The following is an 18167-nucleotide window of genomic DNA, read 5'->3' as shown; positions in this document are numbered from 1 at the left end:
CGCTGCAGCCGACGGCAATGTCTGTTTCCGGTTGTCTACTCTACTTATGACTTAAATTTTGGTACTACCCATTACTCGAAATCGATCACTGGGTAGAGGCAATTATCGTAAAGTTTCTTGCCCAGAGAAACAACAGCGAGTGCGGGTGGCTGGAGTCGAACATGCAGGCTCTCGACTGCGAGCCCAACGCGCTAACCACTCGGCCACTGCTGCCGTCGTCAATTATCGTCAATGCAAGCTGAGTATACCTATATGCCAGTAACCTATCGGCCAGTGGCGTAGCCAAGGGGAGGGGGGAGGGTTGGGGGTCACAACCCCCCCTTTGGCATGCGTGTGACGTCACGATATTAAGAATGATGCTTTCAGTCTCTACGTCTCTAAAACAAAGTTTGCCTAATTTAAAACGAAACTGCATTAAAAGAGCGAGTTACCGAAAAATGCCCAAGAAAACATGATCTTATCCTTTTGCTATGCCACTGGACAGCACCATTTTACAGGAATATTTATACCCACATTTTTGTTGAAAATGCTCTCAGAATGCACCAAATTCAAAGTAATTTTTCAAAATTTTTTGGGGGAGGCTCCCCAGACCCCCTGCCGCTGGGTGTCACCTTTGGAAAAAACGCTGTCGGGCTTCGCCCGCCAGCCGTCAAAACTCCCCCTTTCAAAAATCCTGGCTACGCCACTGCTATCGGCTATTATTAGCAAATGGGCGTTTTATCATTTCTTTCGTTTCGATTCAAAAGCATTTTCAATGGCCCCCCTCCTTGAGAAAATCCTGCGTACGCCACTGACCACCGCTATGGCGATTGGTTGAAGAAGATGGAAAGACTGCTGCAAAAAAGAACACAAGAACCAAAAAGCCAGTAGGAGTACCGTATCTAAAATCTTACTATTTTGCAGTGATGTACGCGCATACAAAAAAATATTGACGCCGTCAGCGTAAACGCAAACGTTCGAAAAACCATACGCCGTATGCATCAACGTAACTTGTAAAAAAAGTTGGCGGCGTCAGCGTCAGTGCATACACTAGCGTAAACTCAGTTTGTTTGCTAGGTTCCAAACATTCACAAGGTATAAACTACTCGAAACAAACAAGTTTTATTTTGAATTTCCACGAAGAAACACAAGCATCTGAAAGGTAGGCACTTTAACATTACCCACTCGTCGAAAAGCGTACTCGCGATTCAGCTGACTTCAGTCATGTGACTCGACACGTGATATTCTGATCGAAAAATTTTGATACAAAGAAATTTAACTGAATGTTTCGCTACAACCAGCGTTGCCTAATGGTTAGGGCAGAGGAGTAGTAAATTCGATTTCGTGGGTTCGATTCCCACCCTCTGCGTGGGTTCGATTCCCACCCTCGTGGGTTCGATTCCCACCCTATTTTTTCTTTTGCAACTGAACTGAGTGCAAGAAAAATCTTAATGACTGCAATCAATGGAGTTTATAAGGAAAATTGTGACTAAAACACAAAGCAATTTCACATTGAAAAGCAGGCACTCTTCGACGAGTGGGTGATGTTAAAGTGCCTACCCATCTGAAAGTGCTCATCTGACATTTTGCTGCATTTTGGTTTCAATATGTCTTTGCCCATTGAAAACATTCTTTCAACTTATTCAAAATTTGGAAAGTTTAATAAAAAAAAATGCAAACAACAATTAAGACATTAAAAAGTATGCGTTGACGCTATGCGCAAAAAACCGCGAAAACTTTACGGCGTAGCCTCAAGCGACAGATTACTATCCAAAAAATGTGGGTGCAAGCGTTAGCGCAAACAAAAAGTCTACGCCACAAGTCTGCGGCGTAGAATTTGCGGCCTTTACGTACATCTCTGCTAATTTGCTACTAAATCCACACAGTTGTAGTGCAAAACAAGTTATATAGTCTCTAGTACCTTAGCCTATTAATTATAGTCTTATTTTGTATTCAGTTAATAGTACTCTAGTGGATTGCGGACGGCAGATCGAAGGCTATGTTATTACTGATGACGTAAATATTGATTTTTCGATTGTTCACATTGAGTGGTTTAATCTGGTTTAATCAAACGAGGGCCAATTAAATGGGGTTGATTGTAGGTTGTAGTCTATCAAGCTACAGCATCCTTATGATAGCTTATGTTTTGAAATTTATTTTCTGAAAATAAAAACGCATTTGCAGGAGAAAAATCTCCAGTTTTAGAGGACATAACTCAAGGACATCTGAACAAGTAAGCTAATTTGGCATCTGTTACGGACAATTTTTAAATCAAACGTCACATAAAACCGTTCAGGTCTACTGAATCTTGGCGTCTGACGTAATGGACTATTGCTAGAAATTAGCAAAGATTGCATCACCCTTTGTCACACCTGTTGAAACATTGCATCATCGTTAAATCTTGAATTACGAGATATGGTGTAAGCCAAACTTAACAGGTGCTGGAATAGCTTTGTAATGCTTATCATTATTACGTCACATAAGCTGCTTACGTGCGTTTGAAATATTGCAATCTATTCTCGTCATTGTAAAATTGTTGCTTGAAGAGTTGGTCGCATATTTAACTGTTTTGCTTAGTGCTTGCCAGCTGGACGAAATTTCTGTCTTTATCTCAGTAATTTGTATTGTAGTGACAAGTTTTAGTGGCGTACAGTGTTGCGTCCCAATTTCGACAGCCTTTGAGGCTACTTTTACAGAAATATAATTCTTGAATAGACGTTTTCAGAAGAGTGTTTCTTTCGGTCATTACATACAGACGAACGGATCCGGGAACTTTATGTTATTTTCCCACGAAGAGATTATAGTTTACTGCTGTGACCAGCATCCCTGAGTAATGAGTGCCAAAGTTTGCGTTGGACATGTTGGGATTTTAGAATGACGCTTGTAGGGATTTTTTGCATGGCAACACCGGTCATGTTGGTTTTGCAGCAGAGTTGCCAGTTTTTACACGGATTTGGGTCAGTTTTGCTTTGAAGTTAGTTAAAAATTTTAGCAGTTCTTTTTGTTTTTTTTGTTACCTTTGCATCAATTTGTTTTCGATTTTGCGCAAATGTGTCATATTTTGGCCAACTTTTTATTCTTGTTTTATCACTTGTGACGATTGGACAGCTTTTCAGTAGCAATTGGACGCAAAATTTTAAAAACCTCTGGCAATTATGTTGGAGAAAAATGGTCAATGCCAATTATGCCATAAATCTTAAAATTCAGATGCAAATGCAATTTCAACGGCTGCGATGACAAGTTTTTCTAATTTAAATCCTGACAAAATTTTAGACAAATTCTCTTCTAGAAGTTACTTGAATGTATAATTTAGTAGCTTTAACATTGAAAAGAGTGTTTGCATAGACTTTTTACTTTGGTGACCTTTTGGTTTTTCGCTGCCATCCTTGTGCGGTTTAAAAATGACAGGCAATTACTTTTATGCAGTACCTATTTTTTACTACATGCGGCAGACCTAGTCTCTGCGGGTATAATCTTCTCACTTAAGCATGACATTATAGCTTCATTTGGTCAGCGCATATGTTCATGAAGAAGCTTCAAGATCAAGTAGCGCTGGTTCAGCTTTTGAAGTGTGTGCTTGAGCAATGTATTCTAAAGACTATCCATTCAATCTTCTTCATTGTGTGTCACACGGCTGTAGCCCAGAGCATCACGCAAGCTCTTGCTCTATCGTTGAACTCAGCCAAATCTTGTGCAGAGCACCTTGCTTTTAGGGGGTGCAACCTAATTCGTACCGTCAGTTCGTACCTTAATAAGATCGAGAAAAAAAGTTTAAAAAAAAGCCGAAGTCGCTGATTGCAGTTTCCGCAAACATTTTAAAATTTCCGATAATGATCCTAAGAGTTTGCCAAAGTCGCTGATCGCAGTTTACCCAAACATTTTAAAAGGGTTAGGGTTGATCGGAGTTTCCGCAAACATTTTAAAAGGATTAGTATCCTATGGACCAATTCTACTTGTGTCTGAAACAAAATCCAAATAAATAAATAAATAAGGTTAGGGTTGATCGGAGTTTCCGCAAACATTTTAAAATTTCTGGTAATGATCCTAAGAGTTTTTGTTTGTTTGCAGAAAATTTTTAAATGTTTGCGGAAACTGAGATCAGTAACATCGGCTTTTTTCAATTTTTTCTCTCAATCTTATCAAGGTACGAACTGATGGTACAAATTGTTAATGATACGGTACGAATTAGGTTGCACCCGCTTTTAGGTCAGGGCATTCGAGTAGATGTTGCATCGTTTGCTCCTGTCCTCATTTGCAACTTGTGCTCACCATGGAATACCCCCAGTGTCTCATCAAAGTTTTACACCTGCCAATACCAGTTCTTAAGCGGTTAAGGCATTGCCAATACTTCTTCCACGGTTCACGCTTTCTGGGAGGAAAGCCCTCCATGGGTGTGAGAGCTCTCCATATTGGTCAATGTCGGTCCGACTGCCAGTCCCTCTTACCATAGTTGAACACGCACATTGGCGGCGACATCATGCAAGAGGAATACCGAGAGAAGCAGAGAAAACTATATATGTGTTTCGTGGGAGCAAGTCTTTTAGGCGCTGACAGTTAGGCGCTGGTCTAATAGGCGCGCACACTGTGGCGTCTGGATATTTAGGTGCGGAGCACTGTGGCGCCCGGTCATTTAGGTGCTATTCCTAGTAAAGTCTGTAGATTGTATCAGCTTGGCAGCTTGCCAGAAAATTATATCATGGCTTCAGTGTGTGAAGCTGCTAAAACCGGCAATGCTTTTCACACAAAATGTTACATTGAACAGAAAAATATATTGTTGTTTTATTGATTTATTATTGTTTTATTTGTTGTTAGTCCAGGTTTGCGTTGGTGAAAGCTTTATCAATAAATTATTGAAGCTTCCGAACATTATTGAGTTCATTTTTAGTTAACTCTTTCGCGACCACGGACGTATACACACGTCTTGGGATTTTTGCCATGATGACCAAGGAAGTATCCCTACGCCCAAGGTTAAAAGGTAGCCTATTTCAAGCAAAAAAATAATGTAAATGATGGCAGATCCATAGTCTTTGCCTGTCCTTTTTTGGCTAATTAAAAAAAAATATTTTGGCGGTGCAGTTATCAGATGAGGACTTCTTAAAGATGGGGACACAGTGGATTTTTTTTCTTTCACTCATTGGATTGGCAGTCAAAACTGGCTAGGCAACCCCTTACTTTGGAATTTCTCGATCAAAAAGACTGTAGGCTAAATCACGTAAACTTTTTGCGTAAAATTTTCCAAATTTCTCCCTAATCATTCTGCTGTACCTCCTAAAGCATTGCGCACAGAAACGAAGTAAATTTTTTCTCATGTGCATAATTGTTTTGGCATTCGATTAAACTACATATGTTTTCATATTATTGTATCATGCTTGGGTAGTAAAAATTATAATGAAGTACACTTTTCTGCCAATTTTTAATTTTTTTAGAAATTAGAAAAAATACCGTTTGGAGTTGCTAGTTGTACATAGAATGTTTTAAATTTTATTGCAAAGCTTTGCATCTTCGGATAGCTGAAGATGTATGCTTTCATTTGATGTCAAGATTGTGCGTCTACGTCGATCACATGACATGTTTTTACCGCGTAAATACAACAGTTTTGTGTGAAAAATGTCTGGTAATTTAGATTAAATATGAATTACTTCTGTTCGGGATGGATTGGCCATGTGACGAGAACGCGTAAGACGCTCTACTACTGTTCACATGAATACATTTGTACAGGGCATATAGGCTACACCTTGGCTACAAGTTGCAAGCATTATGGTGAGACTTCGCTCGTTATTAAACCTAGTCCGGGTTTTGACGGAAAACTAAGTTACTCTTCACTCAAGCCTACCGCCCGCTTGAGTACAGCCTACGGTACATTTTTTACTGATGTTTAGTTATTATTTGACCTAACTAAAAGTGAACTCATACATGTTCGAAAACTTGAATAATTTATTGATAAAGCTTTCGTCGGCGCAAACCTGGACTAACAACAAATAAATGCTGAACACGCGCATTAAAAAAACAACATATTTTTCTGTTCAATATAACATTTTATGTGAAAAGCATTTCCGGTTCAAGCAGCTTCACCCATATATTTTTCTGTGTAACATAACATTTTGTGTGAAAAAGCATTGCCAGTTTAAGCAACTTCACTCACTGAAGCCATGACCAACAACGCACACGCATTAACAAAACAATATATTTTCCTGTTCAATATAATATTTTGTGTGAAAAGCATTGCCCTACGCCCCTACCTGCCAAGCTGATACAATCTACAGACTTTACTAGGAATAGCACCTAAATGAACGGGCGCCACAGTGCTCCGCACCTAAATATCCAGACGCCACAGTGTGCGCGCCTATTAGACCAGCGCCTAAAAGACGTGGACCCTGTTTCGTCGACTTAGAAAAGGCATTTGACAGAGTACCAAGGAAAGTGATGGAATGGGCAATGAGGAAAAGAGGTATACCGGAGGTATTAGTGAGAGCTGTGATGTCTATGTATGAGGATGCAAGAACAAAAGTGAGAGTTGGATCAAATTATTCAAACGAGTTTTTTGTGAAGGTTGGTGTACACCAGGGATCAGTTTTGTCACCTCTGATATTTGCTATTGTGGTTGACGTTGTAACTGAAGGAGTGAGGGGGGTCATTCCATGTCAAATCACCCAAAAAAATTGAAATTTTAAACACCACCTTCTCCGATTTTGATGAAATTTTGCACGTTTGTTGCATATGGGCAGAAACCCCCAAATATAAAATTTTATCGCGATCGGACCATTCGTTCTGGAGATATTGACCTTTGAACTTTTGACCTTTTCGACGAGGCGCCAAATTATAAAATTCAATATCTCATTAACCACTTGACCAATACCCATGTGTGAGGTATCATATTAAAGGGAATTGACTCAGGAATTCATTTTTGCCACTAAAATCTGAATTTAACTTTGTTTAGAAGTAATGACCTTTTCACCTATATTTTGACCTTGAATTTCACCTTGTGGAACAAGTTTGATTTTTATTTTGAAACACCCAAACTTTAGTCAAGGTAATGGACTATTACGTCTACAAAAATCAAAACACTATTATTTTTCGTTTTTGAGATATGTGGATTTAAAAATTCTGTATTTGGTGAAAAAAATATTTTTTCGGTAAAAATTTTTGCAAAGTCAAATACGGTATCTGAATGATTGCTAACTTGAAGTCTAGACTTCAGGATTGAATCAGAAAATAGTTTCACAATAAATACATCAGAAAAGAGCATTGATCTTTGATGTTTTATCGTTGTTCTCCTGTCATGATAAAGCAGCAGCGCAGTTATATAATTATATTGGATGAGGATGAATCTCCATCCATTTAGGAGTTTTTCAATTGTTTGATTTGCATAAATTCACAATGATATGACACAACCGTGCTTGAAAAATAGTTGAGAATTTTTCAAATTTGAGCAGTTTTGTGATATGTATTACCTTCCTGACTAATTTAGACTTGTACCAATCATTAATTTAGTATGTTTGAATGTAAGTCTAAGTTAAAAATGTGTTTTCAAACGTCTTTGTTGTTTTTTGACTTCGCTATTTACCTGCAATATTTGGTACAAATACAATGCTCAAATTAAGAAAAAATTCACGAGCTATTAGTATTAGCATGCATATTTTCAAGACAGAGAAAAATTGCAATTAACACAATGACAAAAATGTTATTTTTCTGATTTCAATGATAGTAATGTACGGCTTGTACGCCGTACGGTACAAGGTTACTTTGGGTAAAATATCCAACAAGACATTAGATAGTGAGCACAAGAGTTTATGATCATTTTACCTCTGACTCAGAGCATGTAGTTAGACTTAGGAAAATTCATAAGCCGCACAATTTGAGAAAGTGGTTACTGAAAAACAGTTTTACTCTTCTGCAATGGAAGAATTAAGCGACCAATTTGGGCAAACTTTGGATATTTGCAATAAATTATATCTGCTAAGCATGTGGTTGCGCGATGATGAAGAAGTCAAAGATGGGGAATTAACTATGCACAGAATATCCTTTTCTGGTAGCCAACATCGATCTACTTCTAATGGCCACCGGAACTGAGTAGATGGTCCATGTGGATGCATAAAAATGATTAGGAAATCACCAAACTCTTCAGATACCAACTCCACCATTCCTAAAAGGTGTTCAAGGATTTCATCGTCAGAGCGGTAGTATGCAACAAAGGGGTGGAGGGTAGCTTGTGAGTTTTCCCAATGGTAACTTTGAATCTCGTCTTGGATAACAAAGGAATAGTTTTCTGCAAAATCACCTTTGCTTGTACAACAACTTCTTTCATGGGCGTCATGGTAGATTTGAGATTGTTCATGTAGGTAACCTTTTTGAGATTTAGCAATATATATAGCTGTGACGTGTAAGTTTTGAAATCGGATTACTCAATGTATCTACAAATCCTTCTTTTGGTTCTACAATGCTGATTAATTGAGTACTATCAACACTCACCCATTGCTTATAACCTATTTCATCCAGATCTGCTAATTCACCACAATTTTGCAAAAAATCGATAGTTCCCTGTTTGCTAGGGCAACTCTTACTATAGCCCATCATGCACGCTTCATTTTCAGTGGAACAGACACAACTTGCCATTAATTGATTTATTGTGAAACTGAATGATTCCACCATGAGTTTTGGATTTTGATGTATCCTACACACGCACACAGAGTGTGTCCCTGAAGTTCCAGCTAATATGCACCATTTTGGTCGAAGAGCCGCAAATGTAGAAAACCCTACTTTGCTTAAACCAAACTGCATTTGCGCCTCATTGAAAGCTGCATGTAGCTCCCTCAAATTACATAGAACCAAACGTTTCTGGTGTTCTTCTTTTTCCCCATTTTTGTTATGGACACTTACTTTGTCCTTCGTTCCTGGACACATTCGACTGTTGTCATCGTTTTCATAAAAATGTATTGTTTTATCCGGGAGTGTCTCAAATCTATAGCTTTTCCCTTCTTTTTGTCACATTGGCCTTATACATATTCCTTTTTCATTTTTGGCAGTCCTGCTCTTTTTAACCATGTAGTTTGTTGCTTGAAATAGTTGCATTGTGCGCTCAATGGTGAACGGAGAGAGAGTCAGTATTTGAACACGTTCAGCATAGAAATTACTTTGTTTGAATCTATTTATCATCTCACCGAACATAGAATTGTATAGTTGAAGATCGTGGTTTTCATTATCAGTCTTTAATTCTGATGATTCCAGTTGAGTTTCATAGAGCTTTTCCAGACCACGCTTTAGTTTGATTGTCTTGATTTGATTGTTTGATTGTCTTTTTAGCTTCTGTTTTCCTTTCGATTTTTTGCTTCATGGTGCTAAGCCAAACGACTTTGATGAATCGCATGATTGCACCACATGTATCATGTGAATTGGCCCTAACATTATGTTGCAGAGCGATCATCTCTAACAGCATGCTTAACATAACAGTTTCTTCCAAATAAACCTTTTCCAGTGATATTTATCCATAATTAAAGTAGTTAATTTAAAAAAATGATTGATCTGATCGTTTTGCAAAAAAATTCGCACGTGAGGCCTGCGCACATCAGCTGTAAAATGCTTGCACTGATTGTGAAAGTGACGCAGATGTATTTGCGACGGCATTACATCATACAGGAAAAGAAATAAAGAGAAAATCAATTTACCACTGCTATGCAAATTGAAATTGTTTTAGAATTTTTGTCTTTTATTTGTTGGTCAATTAACTAACATAGCCATAACTTATTTTAGGTCACTGCAAAATCATTTTGGCCTAGGATCGCAAAAACGAAAAGCTTACATATCACTTCATGCCTGTTTTTTTATTGGTCAGGACTTGAAATAAGTTTGGTCACTTTTTAAATGCAGTCTAGTAACTTTGAGTCATACTAAATTATACTGCAGTTCATGATGCTAATTGTAAAATAAAGAATATCAAGTTTCAAAAGCCTAGATTTTAAGTGACAACCAAAAAAAGTTACTTTTCATAAAATACCGAATTTTTACATCCACATATCTCAAAAACGAAAAATAATAGTGTTCTGATTTTTACAGAAGTAATAGTCCATTACCTTGACTACAATTTGGGTGTTTCAAAATAAAAATCGAACTTGTTCCACAAGGTGAAATTCAAGGTCAAAATATAGGTGAAAAGGTCATTACTTCTAAACAAAGTTAAATTCAGATTTTAGTGGCAAAAATGAATTCCTGAGTCAATTCCCTTTAATATGATACCTCACACATGGGTATTGGTCAAGTGGTTAATGAGAAATTAAGTTTTAAACTTTGGCGCCTCGTCGAAAAAGTCAAAAGTTCAAAGGTCAATATCTCCAGAACCATTGGTCCGATCAGGATAAAATTTCATATTTGGGGGTTTCTGCCCATATGCAACAAACATGCCGAATTTCATCAAAATCGGAGAAGGTGGTGTTTAACCCATTGGGTGATTTGACATGGAATGACCCAGGGAGGGCTTATTGAGTGAAATTTTGTATGCAAACGACCTGGTCTTGACAAGTAATAGTATGGAGGGAATGGAGAGAAAGTTTGAGAAATGGAAAAAAGCATTTGAAACCAAGGGTATGAAGGTGAATCTTGAAAAAACAAAAGTGATGGTGAGTGGAGCAGAAGGAACAGTTGTTGAGAGCAAAGTAGATTCCTGTGGAATATGTGGCAAGAGAGTGATGAGAAATTCAATGCAATGCAAGGAATGTGGAAAGTGGGTACATGCAAGATGTGCTAATGTCAAGAGAGCCGCAACAAGATTGGCGAAGTGTTTTGTTTGTGGGAAATACAGTAAAGGAAGGAATGAAGTGGAAGGCCATGATGATGAGTTCTGCCATGGCATCGAAACAGTGACAGACTTCTGTTATCTGGGTGATCGGATAAATGGAAGTGGTGGATGTGAAGCAGCGGTGACAACAAGGGCAAGATTGGGCTGGGCAAAGTTCAGGGAATGTGGGGAAATGTTGTATGGCAGAAAATTTTCACTAAGGATGAAAGGAAAAGTATATCGGAGCTGTGTGCGGCCTGCAATGCTATATGGTAGCGAGACATGGGTATTGAGAGAGAGTGAACTGGCAATCCTGAGAAGAACGGAAAGGTCAATGGTGATAGCAATGTGTGGGGTGAAAACGAGAAGGGAAAAAAGGACTGAAGAATTGTTGGATATGCTAGAGATGAGAGAGATCATAGACCAACTGGCAAGGGCAAATGGAGTAAGATGGTATGGACATGTGATAAGGAGGGAGGAAGGAAGTTTTCTTAGAAAGGCACTAGATCTAAAGGTGGATGGGAAGAGGAAATGCGGTCGTCCAAGAAGAACGTGGAAACAACAAGTGAAGGATGAGTTTAAAAAAGTCGGACTGAAGGAGGAAGATGCAAGGGACAGGGTGAAATGGAGAAAAGGGATTAAAACAATTGCTGCGCGGAAATAATCGGCCACCCCCACTAGTGGGGAACAAACCGACGATGGATTATGATGATGATGATCGTCTTGACCTAATGAAACAACTGAGGCAAGGAAACTTTTTCTTGACTTCGAACGCCTGTGTGCTGGAGTTTGGCCATACAGTGGGTGTCTCAAATCCATGTCCTGGCAAGATCTTTCCTTTCTGCTTTGTAATGCTTCTTCTGATGTTGGTGAAGCAATTCCACACAGAATGTGCAGCGACGTGATGTGTTTTGGTTTGAGACAACCTGGCACTTTATGGACGGAATAATTCCCCGGCAACAAGACAACAATCGAAAACTTCACTCTGTCAATTTTGGTGACCGGACCTGTGTCAGTGGTTCAAAGCCTCAAAAAAATAGGCAAAACTGCCAGGATTAAGCTCCTAAAGAAGCTTTCCCATTTCGAGGATAAAGTTTCAATCAATTTGCTCACTCTTTCGAAAAACGAGCTGGCTTTCATAGCTTCTTCATTTATTATACTCTGCATCAAATTAAATGGTTTATCTGGAATATCTGTGAGTGAGATTCCATTGGACCTCAGTTCAACACCACTTGAAAGCGCTTTTGTTACTGACTTGGTGTAAAGCAGCTGATTTGATGTTTTTGTGACTCATTTAGTTGTAGGCCTAATTTTTCTTGTCAATGTTGGGACAATTTTGTTATTTTTTTTACCAAGAGCACCAACTAAAGTCATTGCTATTTCATTCTACATTTTCTGAATGAAGATTGTTTTTTATACTTTTTCAATATTGAGTAAAAGCAGTTTAATAGTCCAATTTATTCATATGTCTTGAAATTTGGTCAAAAAGTTCAAATGTCTTAAAATTTGGTCAAAAAGGTCAAAAAGATAGACCATTAAAGACTATGATACTTATCCCACTTTTTTTTAGATTAGCGACATTATGTCACGTAAATTAATTCAATTGGCTGTGCAGCACCACATGAAACGACCATCAGGGGTGTACACTTCTTTGTTGCGACAAAGTTGTTTATGTCGTCTTTACTCAACAGAAACAGCAGTTAAAGAGCATACTCTTCCACCTCCTCCTCTTGACAAAGATAAAATATATGAACCGAAGATTGTTCAGCTTGTTGACAACATTTCCCAACTGACGCTACGAGAAGTGGCTGACTTAAATGAACTTCTTAAAACAACTCTGAACATTAAAGATGTCGCTGTTGTCGCATCCGCTGCCGCTTCAGTTGGTGGAGCAGCTGAGCCTAAAGAAGAGGAAGAAAAAGTCCCAGAACGAGATGAGTTTGTTGTCAAACTGGTTGCTTTCACGGCTTCAGATAAAATTAAATTAATTAAAGCGCTTAAAATAGTAAAACCGAGTCTTAACTTGGTACAAGCGAAAAAGTTTGTAGAATCTGTACCCCAAGTAGTCGCCGAAGATGCACCAAAACAAGAATGTGAAGACATAAAAAAGGCTTTGGAAGAAGCCGGTGGAAAAGTCGAAATTGTGTAGGGATATTTTGTAAAATCCTCCAATGAACTTTGGACAAGCAAAGAAATCTGAGCACTGGTTTGAAGGAAATATGATGTCATGAAACTGACGCCTTGTGTTAGTAGCTGCAGTCAGTGGTTGGGATTCCAATTCTACAATAATAGGTTTTCTCGCGACATACCATATTGACTCCTGCGGTTATTGTAAGATATACGTACCAGTAGACCTAAAATTCCACGAACAAATTCACAGGAATCGGTCTTCGAAAATGTTTCACCTGTTCTGTGTTTCATTCTCTGATTGCTTTCAAGTGACGCCAAACGTTGATATAATGTGGTAACATTTCACCTCAATGACATCATAAAATAAACCACTTGACTATAAGATTCCACCTGTCGAATTTGCCTCTTGTTCTCAAAATTTACACGAATGTAAATGTTTGAAAGTTTAGACTTTGTATGAAAAACTTGCTAAATTATGCTTTGAAAGATTTAATTTGTTTGGTTTGTGCTTTATAACAAATCATATGCCTTGTAAGAATTTTGCTCATGTCTCTAACATTATTGCCGATTCAGGTTGCAAGAAGATATCCCAAAAATAATTCTTTTGCAAAGTTATTGAGTTTTTCAATTTACAATTTGTCTGCAATTTGAAAATGCCAGTATGTCAAAAACTATGTTTGTAGTGAGTAAAAACAGAGAGAGACTGTTCACCAGGCATTTGATAATTGAAGTAATTTGCGTTCTTCTGGTGACTATTTACTAGGTTACTTCCTGATGTTAAAGATGATAACTAGCTTTTTGTATTTTCGACGTTTTGTCAGTCAGCACAACTGACTTTATCAAGGTGGCTAAAACAGGTTAACACAACATGTTCAGCAACGATGGCATAACACAAAAACATACTCATAAAATGAATAAAGTAAAGCAGCAAGAATCAAAGTTAAACACGCAACAAGATACCTAGAGGTTAAACTGAATACAGTGAATGCCTAAAACCAGTAGGCTACTTTCCAACAGCGTAAATTTGTCATCTTAAGGGCCACCGTCAAGAAACATTGAAAGGACATCAGACAAGACAGAAAAAAGGGGATTAGCAATTACAATGATAGAGAAAAAGCACTGAGCAAAGGAAAAGATGAAGCTAAAGTTAAAGTAATTTTTTTTTGTACACAGAGGGGAAGTTCTGACCATCTTTCTGGTTCAGAGCAGGTTGTGCTTTCTGGTTTATGTACCACTTTTATATAAACAAACTTTTTGTATAATCCTTTTCAGTTTTTAGAATGGTAGCGTTGGCCCAAGTAATTTTATGGTCTGAATTTATAGAGAAGCAAAGAGCGGAATGCTGATTGCAAACACTCTAGTTAAAGTAATTTTTTTTTGTACACAGGGGAAGTTCTGACCATCTTTCTGGTTAAGAGCATGTTGTGCTTTCTAGTTTATGTACCACTTTTTCTATAAACAAGCTTTTTGTATAATCTTTTCAGTTTTTAGAATAATAGCGTTGGTCCAAGTAATTTTATGGTCTGAATTTATAGAGTGTTTGCAAAGAGCGGAATGCTGAAAACGTTGAAATTTAATAGCTCTTTGGTGCTCGTTGATTCTTGATTTAAGATCACGTTTTGTCTGTCCAATGTAGATTAAATCACAGTCATGACACGGAACTTGGTAGATCAATCCAGAAACTTCACCTTCTTTCATGGGGTCTTTAGTCGAGGGAAGGTATTTACCTATTGTCAGATAGGGTGTTTGCAATCAGCATTCCGCTCTTTGCAAACGCTCTATAAATTCAGACCATAAAATTACTTGAACCAACGCTACCATTCTAAAAACTGAAAAGGATTATACAAAAAGCTTGTTTATAGAAAAGTGGTACATAAACCAGAAAGCACAACATGCTCTTAACCAGAAAGATGGTCAGAACTTCCCCTCTGTGTACAAAAAATTACTTTAACTTTAGCTTCATCTTTTCCTTTGCTCAGTGCTTTTTCTCTATCATTGTAATTGCTAATCCCCTTTTTTCTGTCTTGTCTGATGTCTTTTCAACGTTTCTTGACGGTGGCCCTAAAGATGATAAATTTACGCTGTTGGAAAGTAGCCTACTGGTTTTAGGCATTCACTGTATTCAGTTTAACCTTGTAGTGAGTGTTACCCATAAATATGGAGCACCTTCTTGTATTGTACTTCGCAGTAGCGTAGAGTTTAGACCGGGGATGACCAAACTGCAGCTAAGTTTTTGATTCCTGCTCTTTAATAACTTACGCACATATTTCCCTACCTTGCCGAGTTGTTTGGACAGATTATAAAACAATCACTAGTAGATCTCCAAGTCCCGAACTATTTGTATCTGTGCATCTATTGTAGTAATAGAACCATTTGAACTGCATGAAGGTCTCGCTTTGAAAATGGTCCATAAATCTTTAACTACAGCTGAGTTCTGAAAACAAGTCCCAAAAGCAAAATACCTGAACCTGAAAAAACAGGTATCCGGCTGAGTTCTAATTTTAGCACAACATAGCCTACTGAGTCGTTTTATTCCGCGATTAAATTGAAATGTCAAAACACTGTGAAGAAGGGGTGTTCTTCCCGGCCATCAGCACTAGGCTGATCACTAGCTAGTACAGCGAGCAGCAGTAACGCTTTGCTAACCACAACGGTGTAGCTTCCACACTAGCTATTAAGACCTCCAATAAACGATAAGTTTCTGGGCAGCCGATTTTAGCATCGAATAGACACGTGTTTCGCCCATGAGGCTGGGCTCATCAGTATCGCACCGTATTCGTGCCACTTCGGTAATCGACCGCCGCTTACCGAAGTCGATTACCGTGTCGAAGTCGATTAGCGGCGGTCGATTACCGAAGTGGCAAGAGTACGGTGCGATACTGATGAGCCCAGCCTCATGGGCGAAACACGTGTCTATCGCTGTCTATTCGATGCTACAATCGGCTGCGCAGAAACTTGTCAAAACACTGTTGAGTTTTGACAAACCAAGACTTGAACGAACTGCTTTGTGACATCATACCAGCCTAATTTCAAACATCTCACAGCCCAGGTGAAGACAGCTGATTTGCAACCAATCTTGGCCACAAGCTAATCTCGACCAACAATAGCCTAATGCAATACTGAGTCGGTTGGGTTGGTTGGTTTTGAATCTTTTTATCCTCGGACTGACAAAAGCGTTGATAGGTTATTCCTGGTAGTTTCGCATAACTTATTTGTAGAGGCTTTGACGCAGGGCCGGTTGCCGAGATTGACAGAGTGAAATTTCAGATTGTTGAAGTCTTGTTGCCGGGAAATTATTCAATCCATTAGGTGCCGCTGAATGGAGAACAGTCCTTAAAATGCGTTGCTCAAGCCGACAGTCGAACCAGCGCCACATGATCTTGAAGCTTCTTCGTTCACGAAGTCACGCGCTAACCAACTGAGCTAGGCTGGGCAGCATTTTTAAAAGAATGAAAAGATTTTAACCTCCTACAAAATTCCAATCAAACTACAGTAAAATCAAAAATTTACAACAATTACGTTTTACCAGCCATGCTATACAGTCTAGAATGCGTAAATTGGACATCCGAAACAATGAAAAACTTCCACTTTCCAAAATCACGAGAAGCATGACCTACAAAAGGCTGCTTGACCACATAAAAATAGAAGACCTATTGACTAACAAAGCTAGGCCTACCGCCAATTGCAGCAACAATAAAATCAAAAGTTCTAAAACTCTTCAGATACCTACTAAACAGGGTTGCATTCCTGGGGGTCTCAGCCCCCGAAATACGAAAAGGCTTGATGTAGGGGGGGCTCGTTTAAGCTTCCATTTTTCAGCTTTTCTGGCTGAACAACAACTTCTCGACTGTACAATTATCTTTCCCACAACAGAACAGCTTTCCCACAACAGAACTGCAAAAAACACGAACATAAGTTGATAGCAATCGCCAATTATCACTTTTGTCAGAAACTCTCCAGACTGGGAATATCAACGTCGTAGTAGCTAATCGCCATGTCAAATGGACTGTTAATTCTCTACTTCAAATAAAAAAGCTAGTCAAGAAGGAAAGTAGGCTATTCGTTTGATGAAGTTGTTAACTTGAGTCCCGGAAGTAGGCTACAAAAAACTACTCCTTTAAAGGCGCAACATTGGACCAGTTCAAAGCTCGACGTAGAGACTACCCTTCTTTTGATCGTAATCGGTTTATTCAAGCTTTGGTTGACAACATTGGAAGCAGGATGGTGGACACCAACAATGAAAATTCTGTGAAGAGCTTGGAAATTATTGTACCAGAGTTATGGCCTGCTGCAGTCGAAGTTCCATGGAAAGAAGGGGAGCAGAGATTACGAAAAATAGAGGAGAGATTTCATGTCATCACTCCGATTTTCGATTGTATGTTGACAATTCTTGTCATATACCAGATAAGATAAACTTGCTCAAGAACGTATAGTCGGGTCAATATATGGTTTGACCTCAAAAAAATTCCTACAAAAGGTTTTCCAATGGTTTTTTGTAGTATTTATCATCAAGAATAATATATTAAAAATCTAGGAGAATCAGAGCACCGAAAAGTTGTCATTTTCAAGATGGCCGTCAAAACAGTATAGCCTAATCACAATAATTCACATGATATTAGGATTATTAGCAGTGGGCTATAAATGGGCAATTTTTTGTTTTGCTTTAGGAACAGATTTTTGTATTCCATTTAGCCTATCTCAACATAAAATGACAAAATTTTTGGTCGGAGTTCCAAGAAAAAAGTGTGCAGGGCAAAAATTCAAAATGGCCGCCATTTTCCGCAAAAAAATCACGTTTTTAGCCATAACTTGGTCATTTTGGGGTATTTTTACCTGGTTGTGGTGTCTTACCCTATGTTTGTGAGATCAGGCAATCTGTTTAAGCAATAATAAGTAGGCTTTAGTATTTACATGTATAGTTATAATATAGTTTGACAAAATTACCCACTTTTTTAAACTTATTTTGTGGTTTTAATTTCGATAAAAACCACGAAATAAGTAATTAATTCTCTAATTCTGGCGTCTATATTTAGGTTTTAGGTGGTAAGGAATTCATTAAAACAATTCCAAATGAAATTTACTCATTAGTTTAATGGAAAGACTTATATGAAACAAAACCAATAGTGAAACACTGGCAGCATAAGAGTCACACACCACTTATTAAGTTCTTTACATTCAGTTGCTTAATACGTCCTGATCATCATCTTCATCCAGTAATGACTGATTGTAGGTTTTGTCACAGGCATCAAGTTGCCACTGTCCAAATGCTGAGGTACAGGATAGATTATTC

The 18167-nt window shown here is 38.3% G+C and overlaps 1 protein-coding gene across 1 annotated transcript; it reads left to right on the top strand.

Annotated features, from left to right (window-relative positions):
- Positions 1 to 12321: 12321 nt before the first annotated feature.
- LOC145768824 (large ribosomal subunit protein bL12-like) lies at positions 12322 to 13943 on the top strand. Its single transcript, XM_082580424.1, has one exon. It carries the CDS (start codon positions 12330 to 12332, stop codon positions 12894 to 12896), a length of 567 nt encoding a protein of 188 aa, XP_082436550.1. The 5' UTR covers positions 12322 to 12329; the 3' UTR covers positions 12897 to 13943.
- The last annotated feature ends 4224 nt before the right edge of the window (positions 13944 to 18167 follow it).

This window comes from Aplidium turbinatum, chromosome 4, assembly GCF_918807975.1.
Source record: "Aplidium turbinatum chromosome 4, kaAplTurb1.1, whole genome shotgun sequence".
Taxonomy (NCBI): Eukaryota; Metazoa; Chordata; class Ascidiacea; order Aplousobranchia; family Polyclinidae; genus Aplidium; species Aplidium turbinatum.
This window is presented reverse-complemented; position numbering and strand designations above follow the sequence as displayed.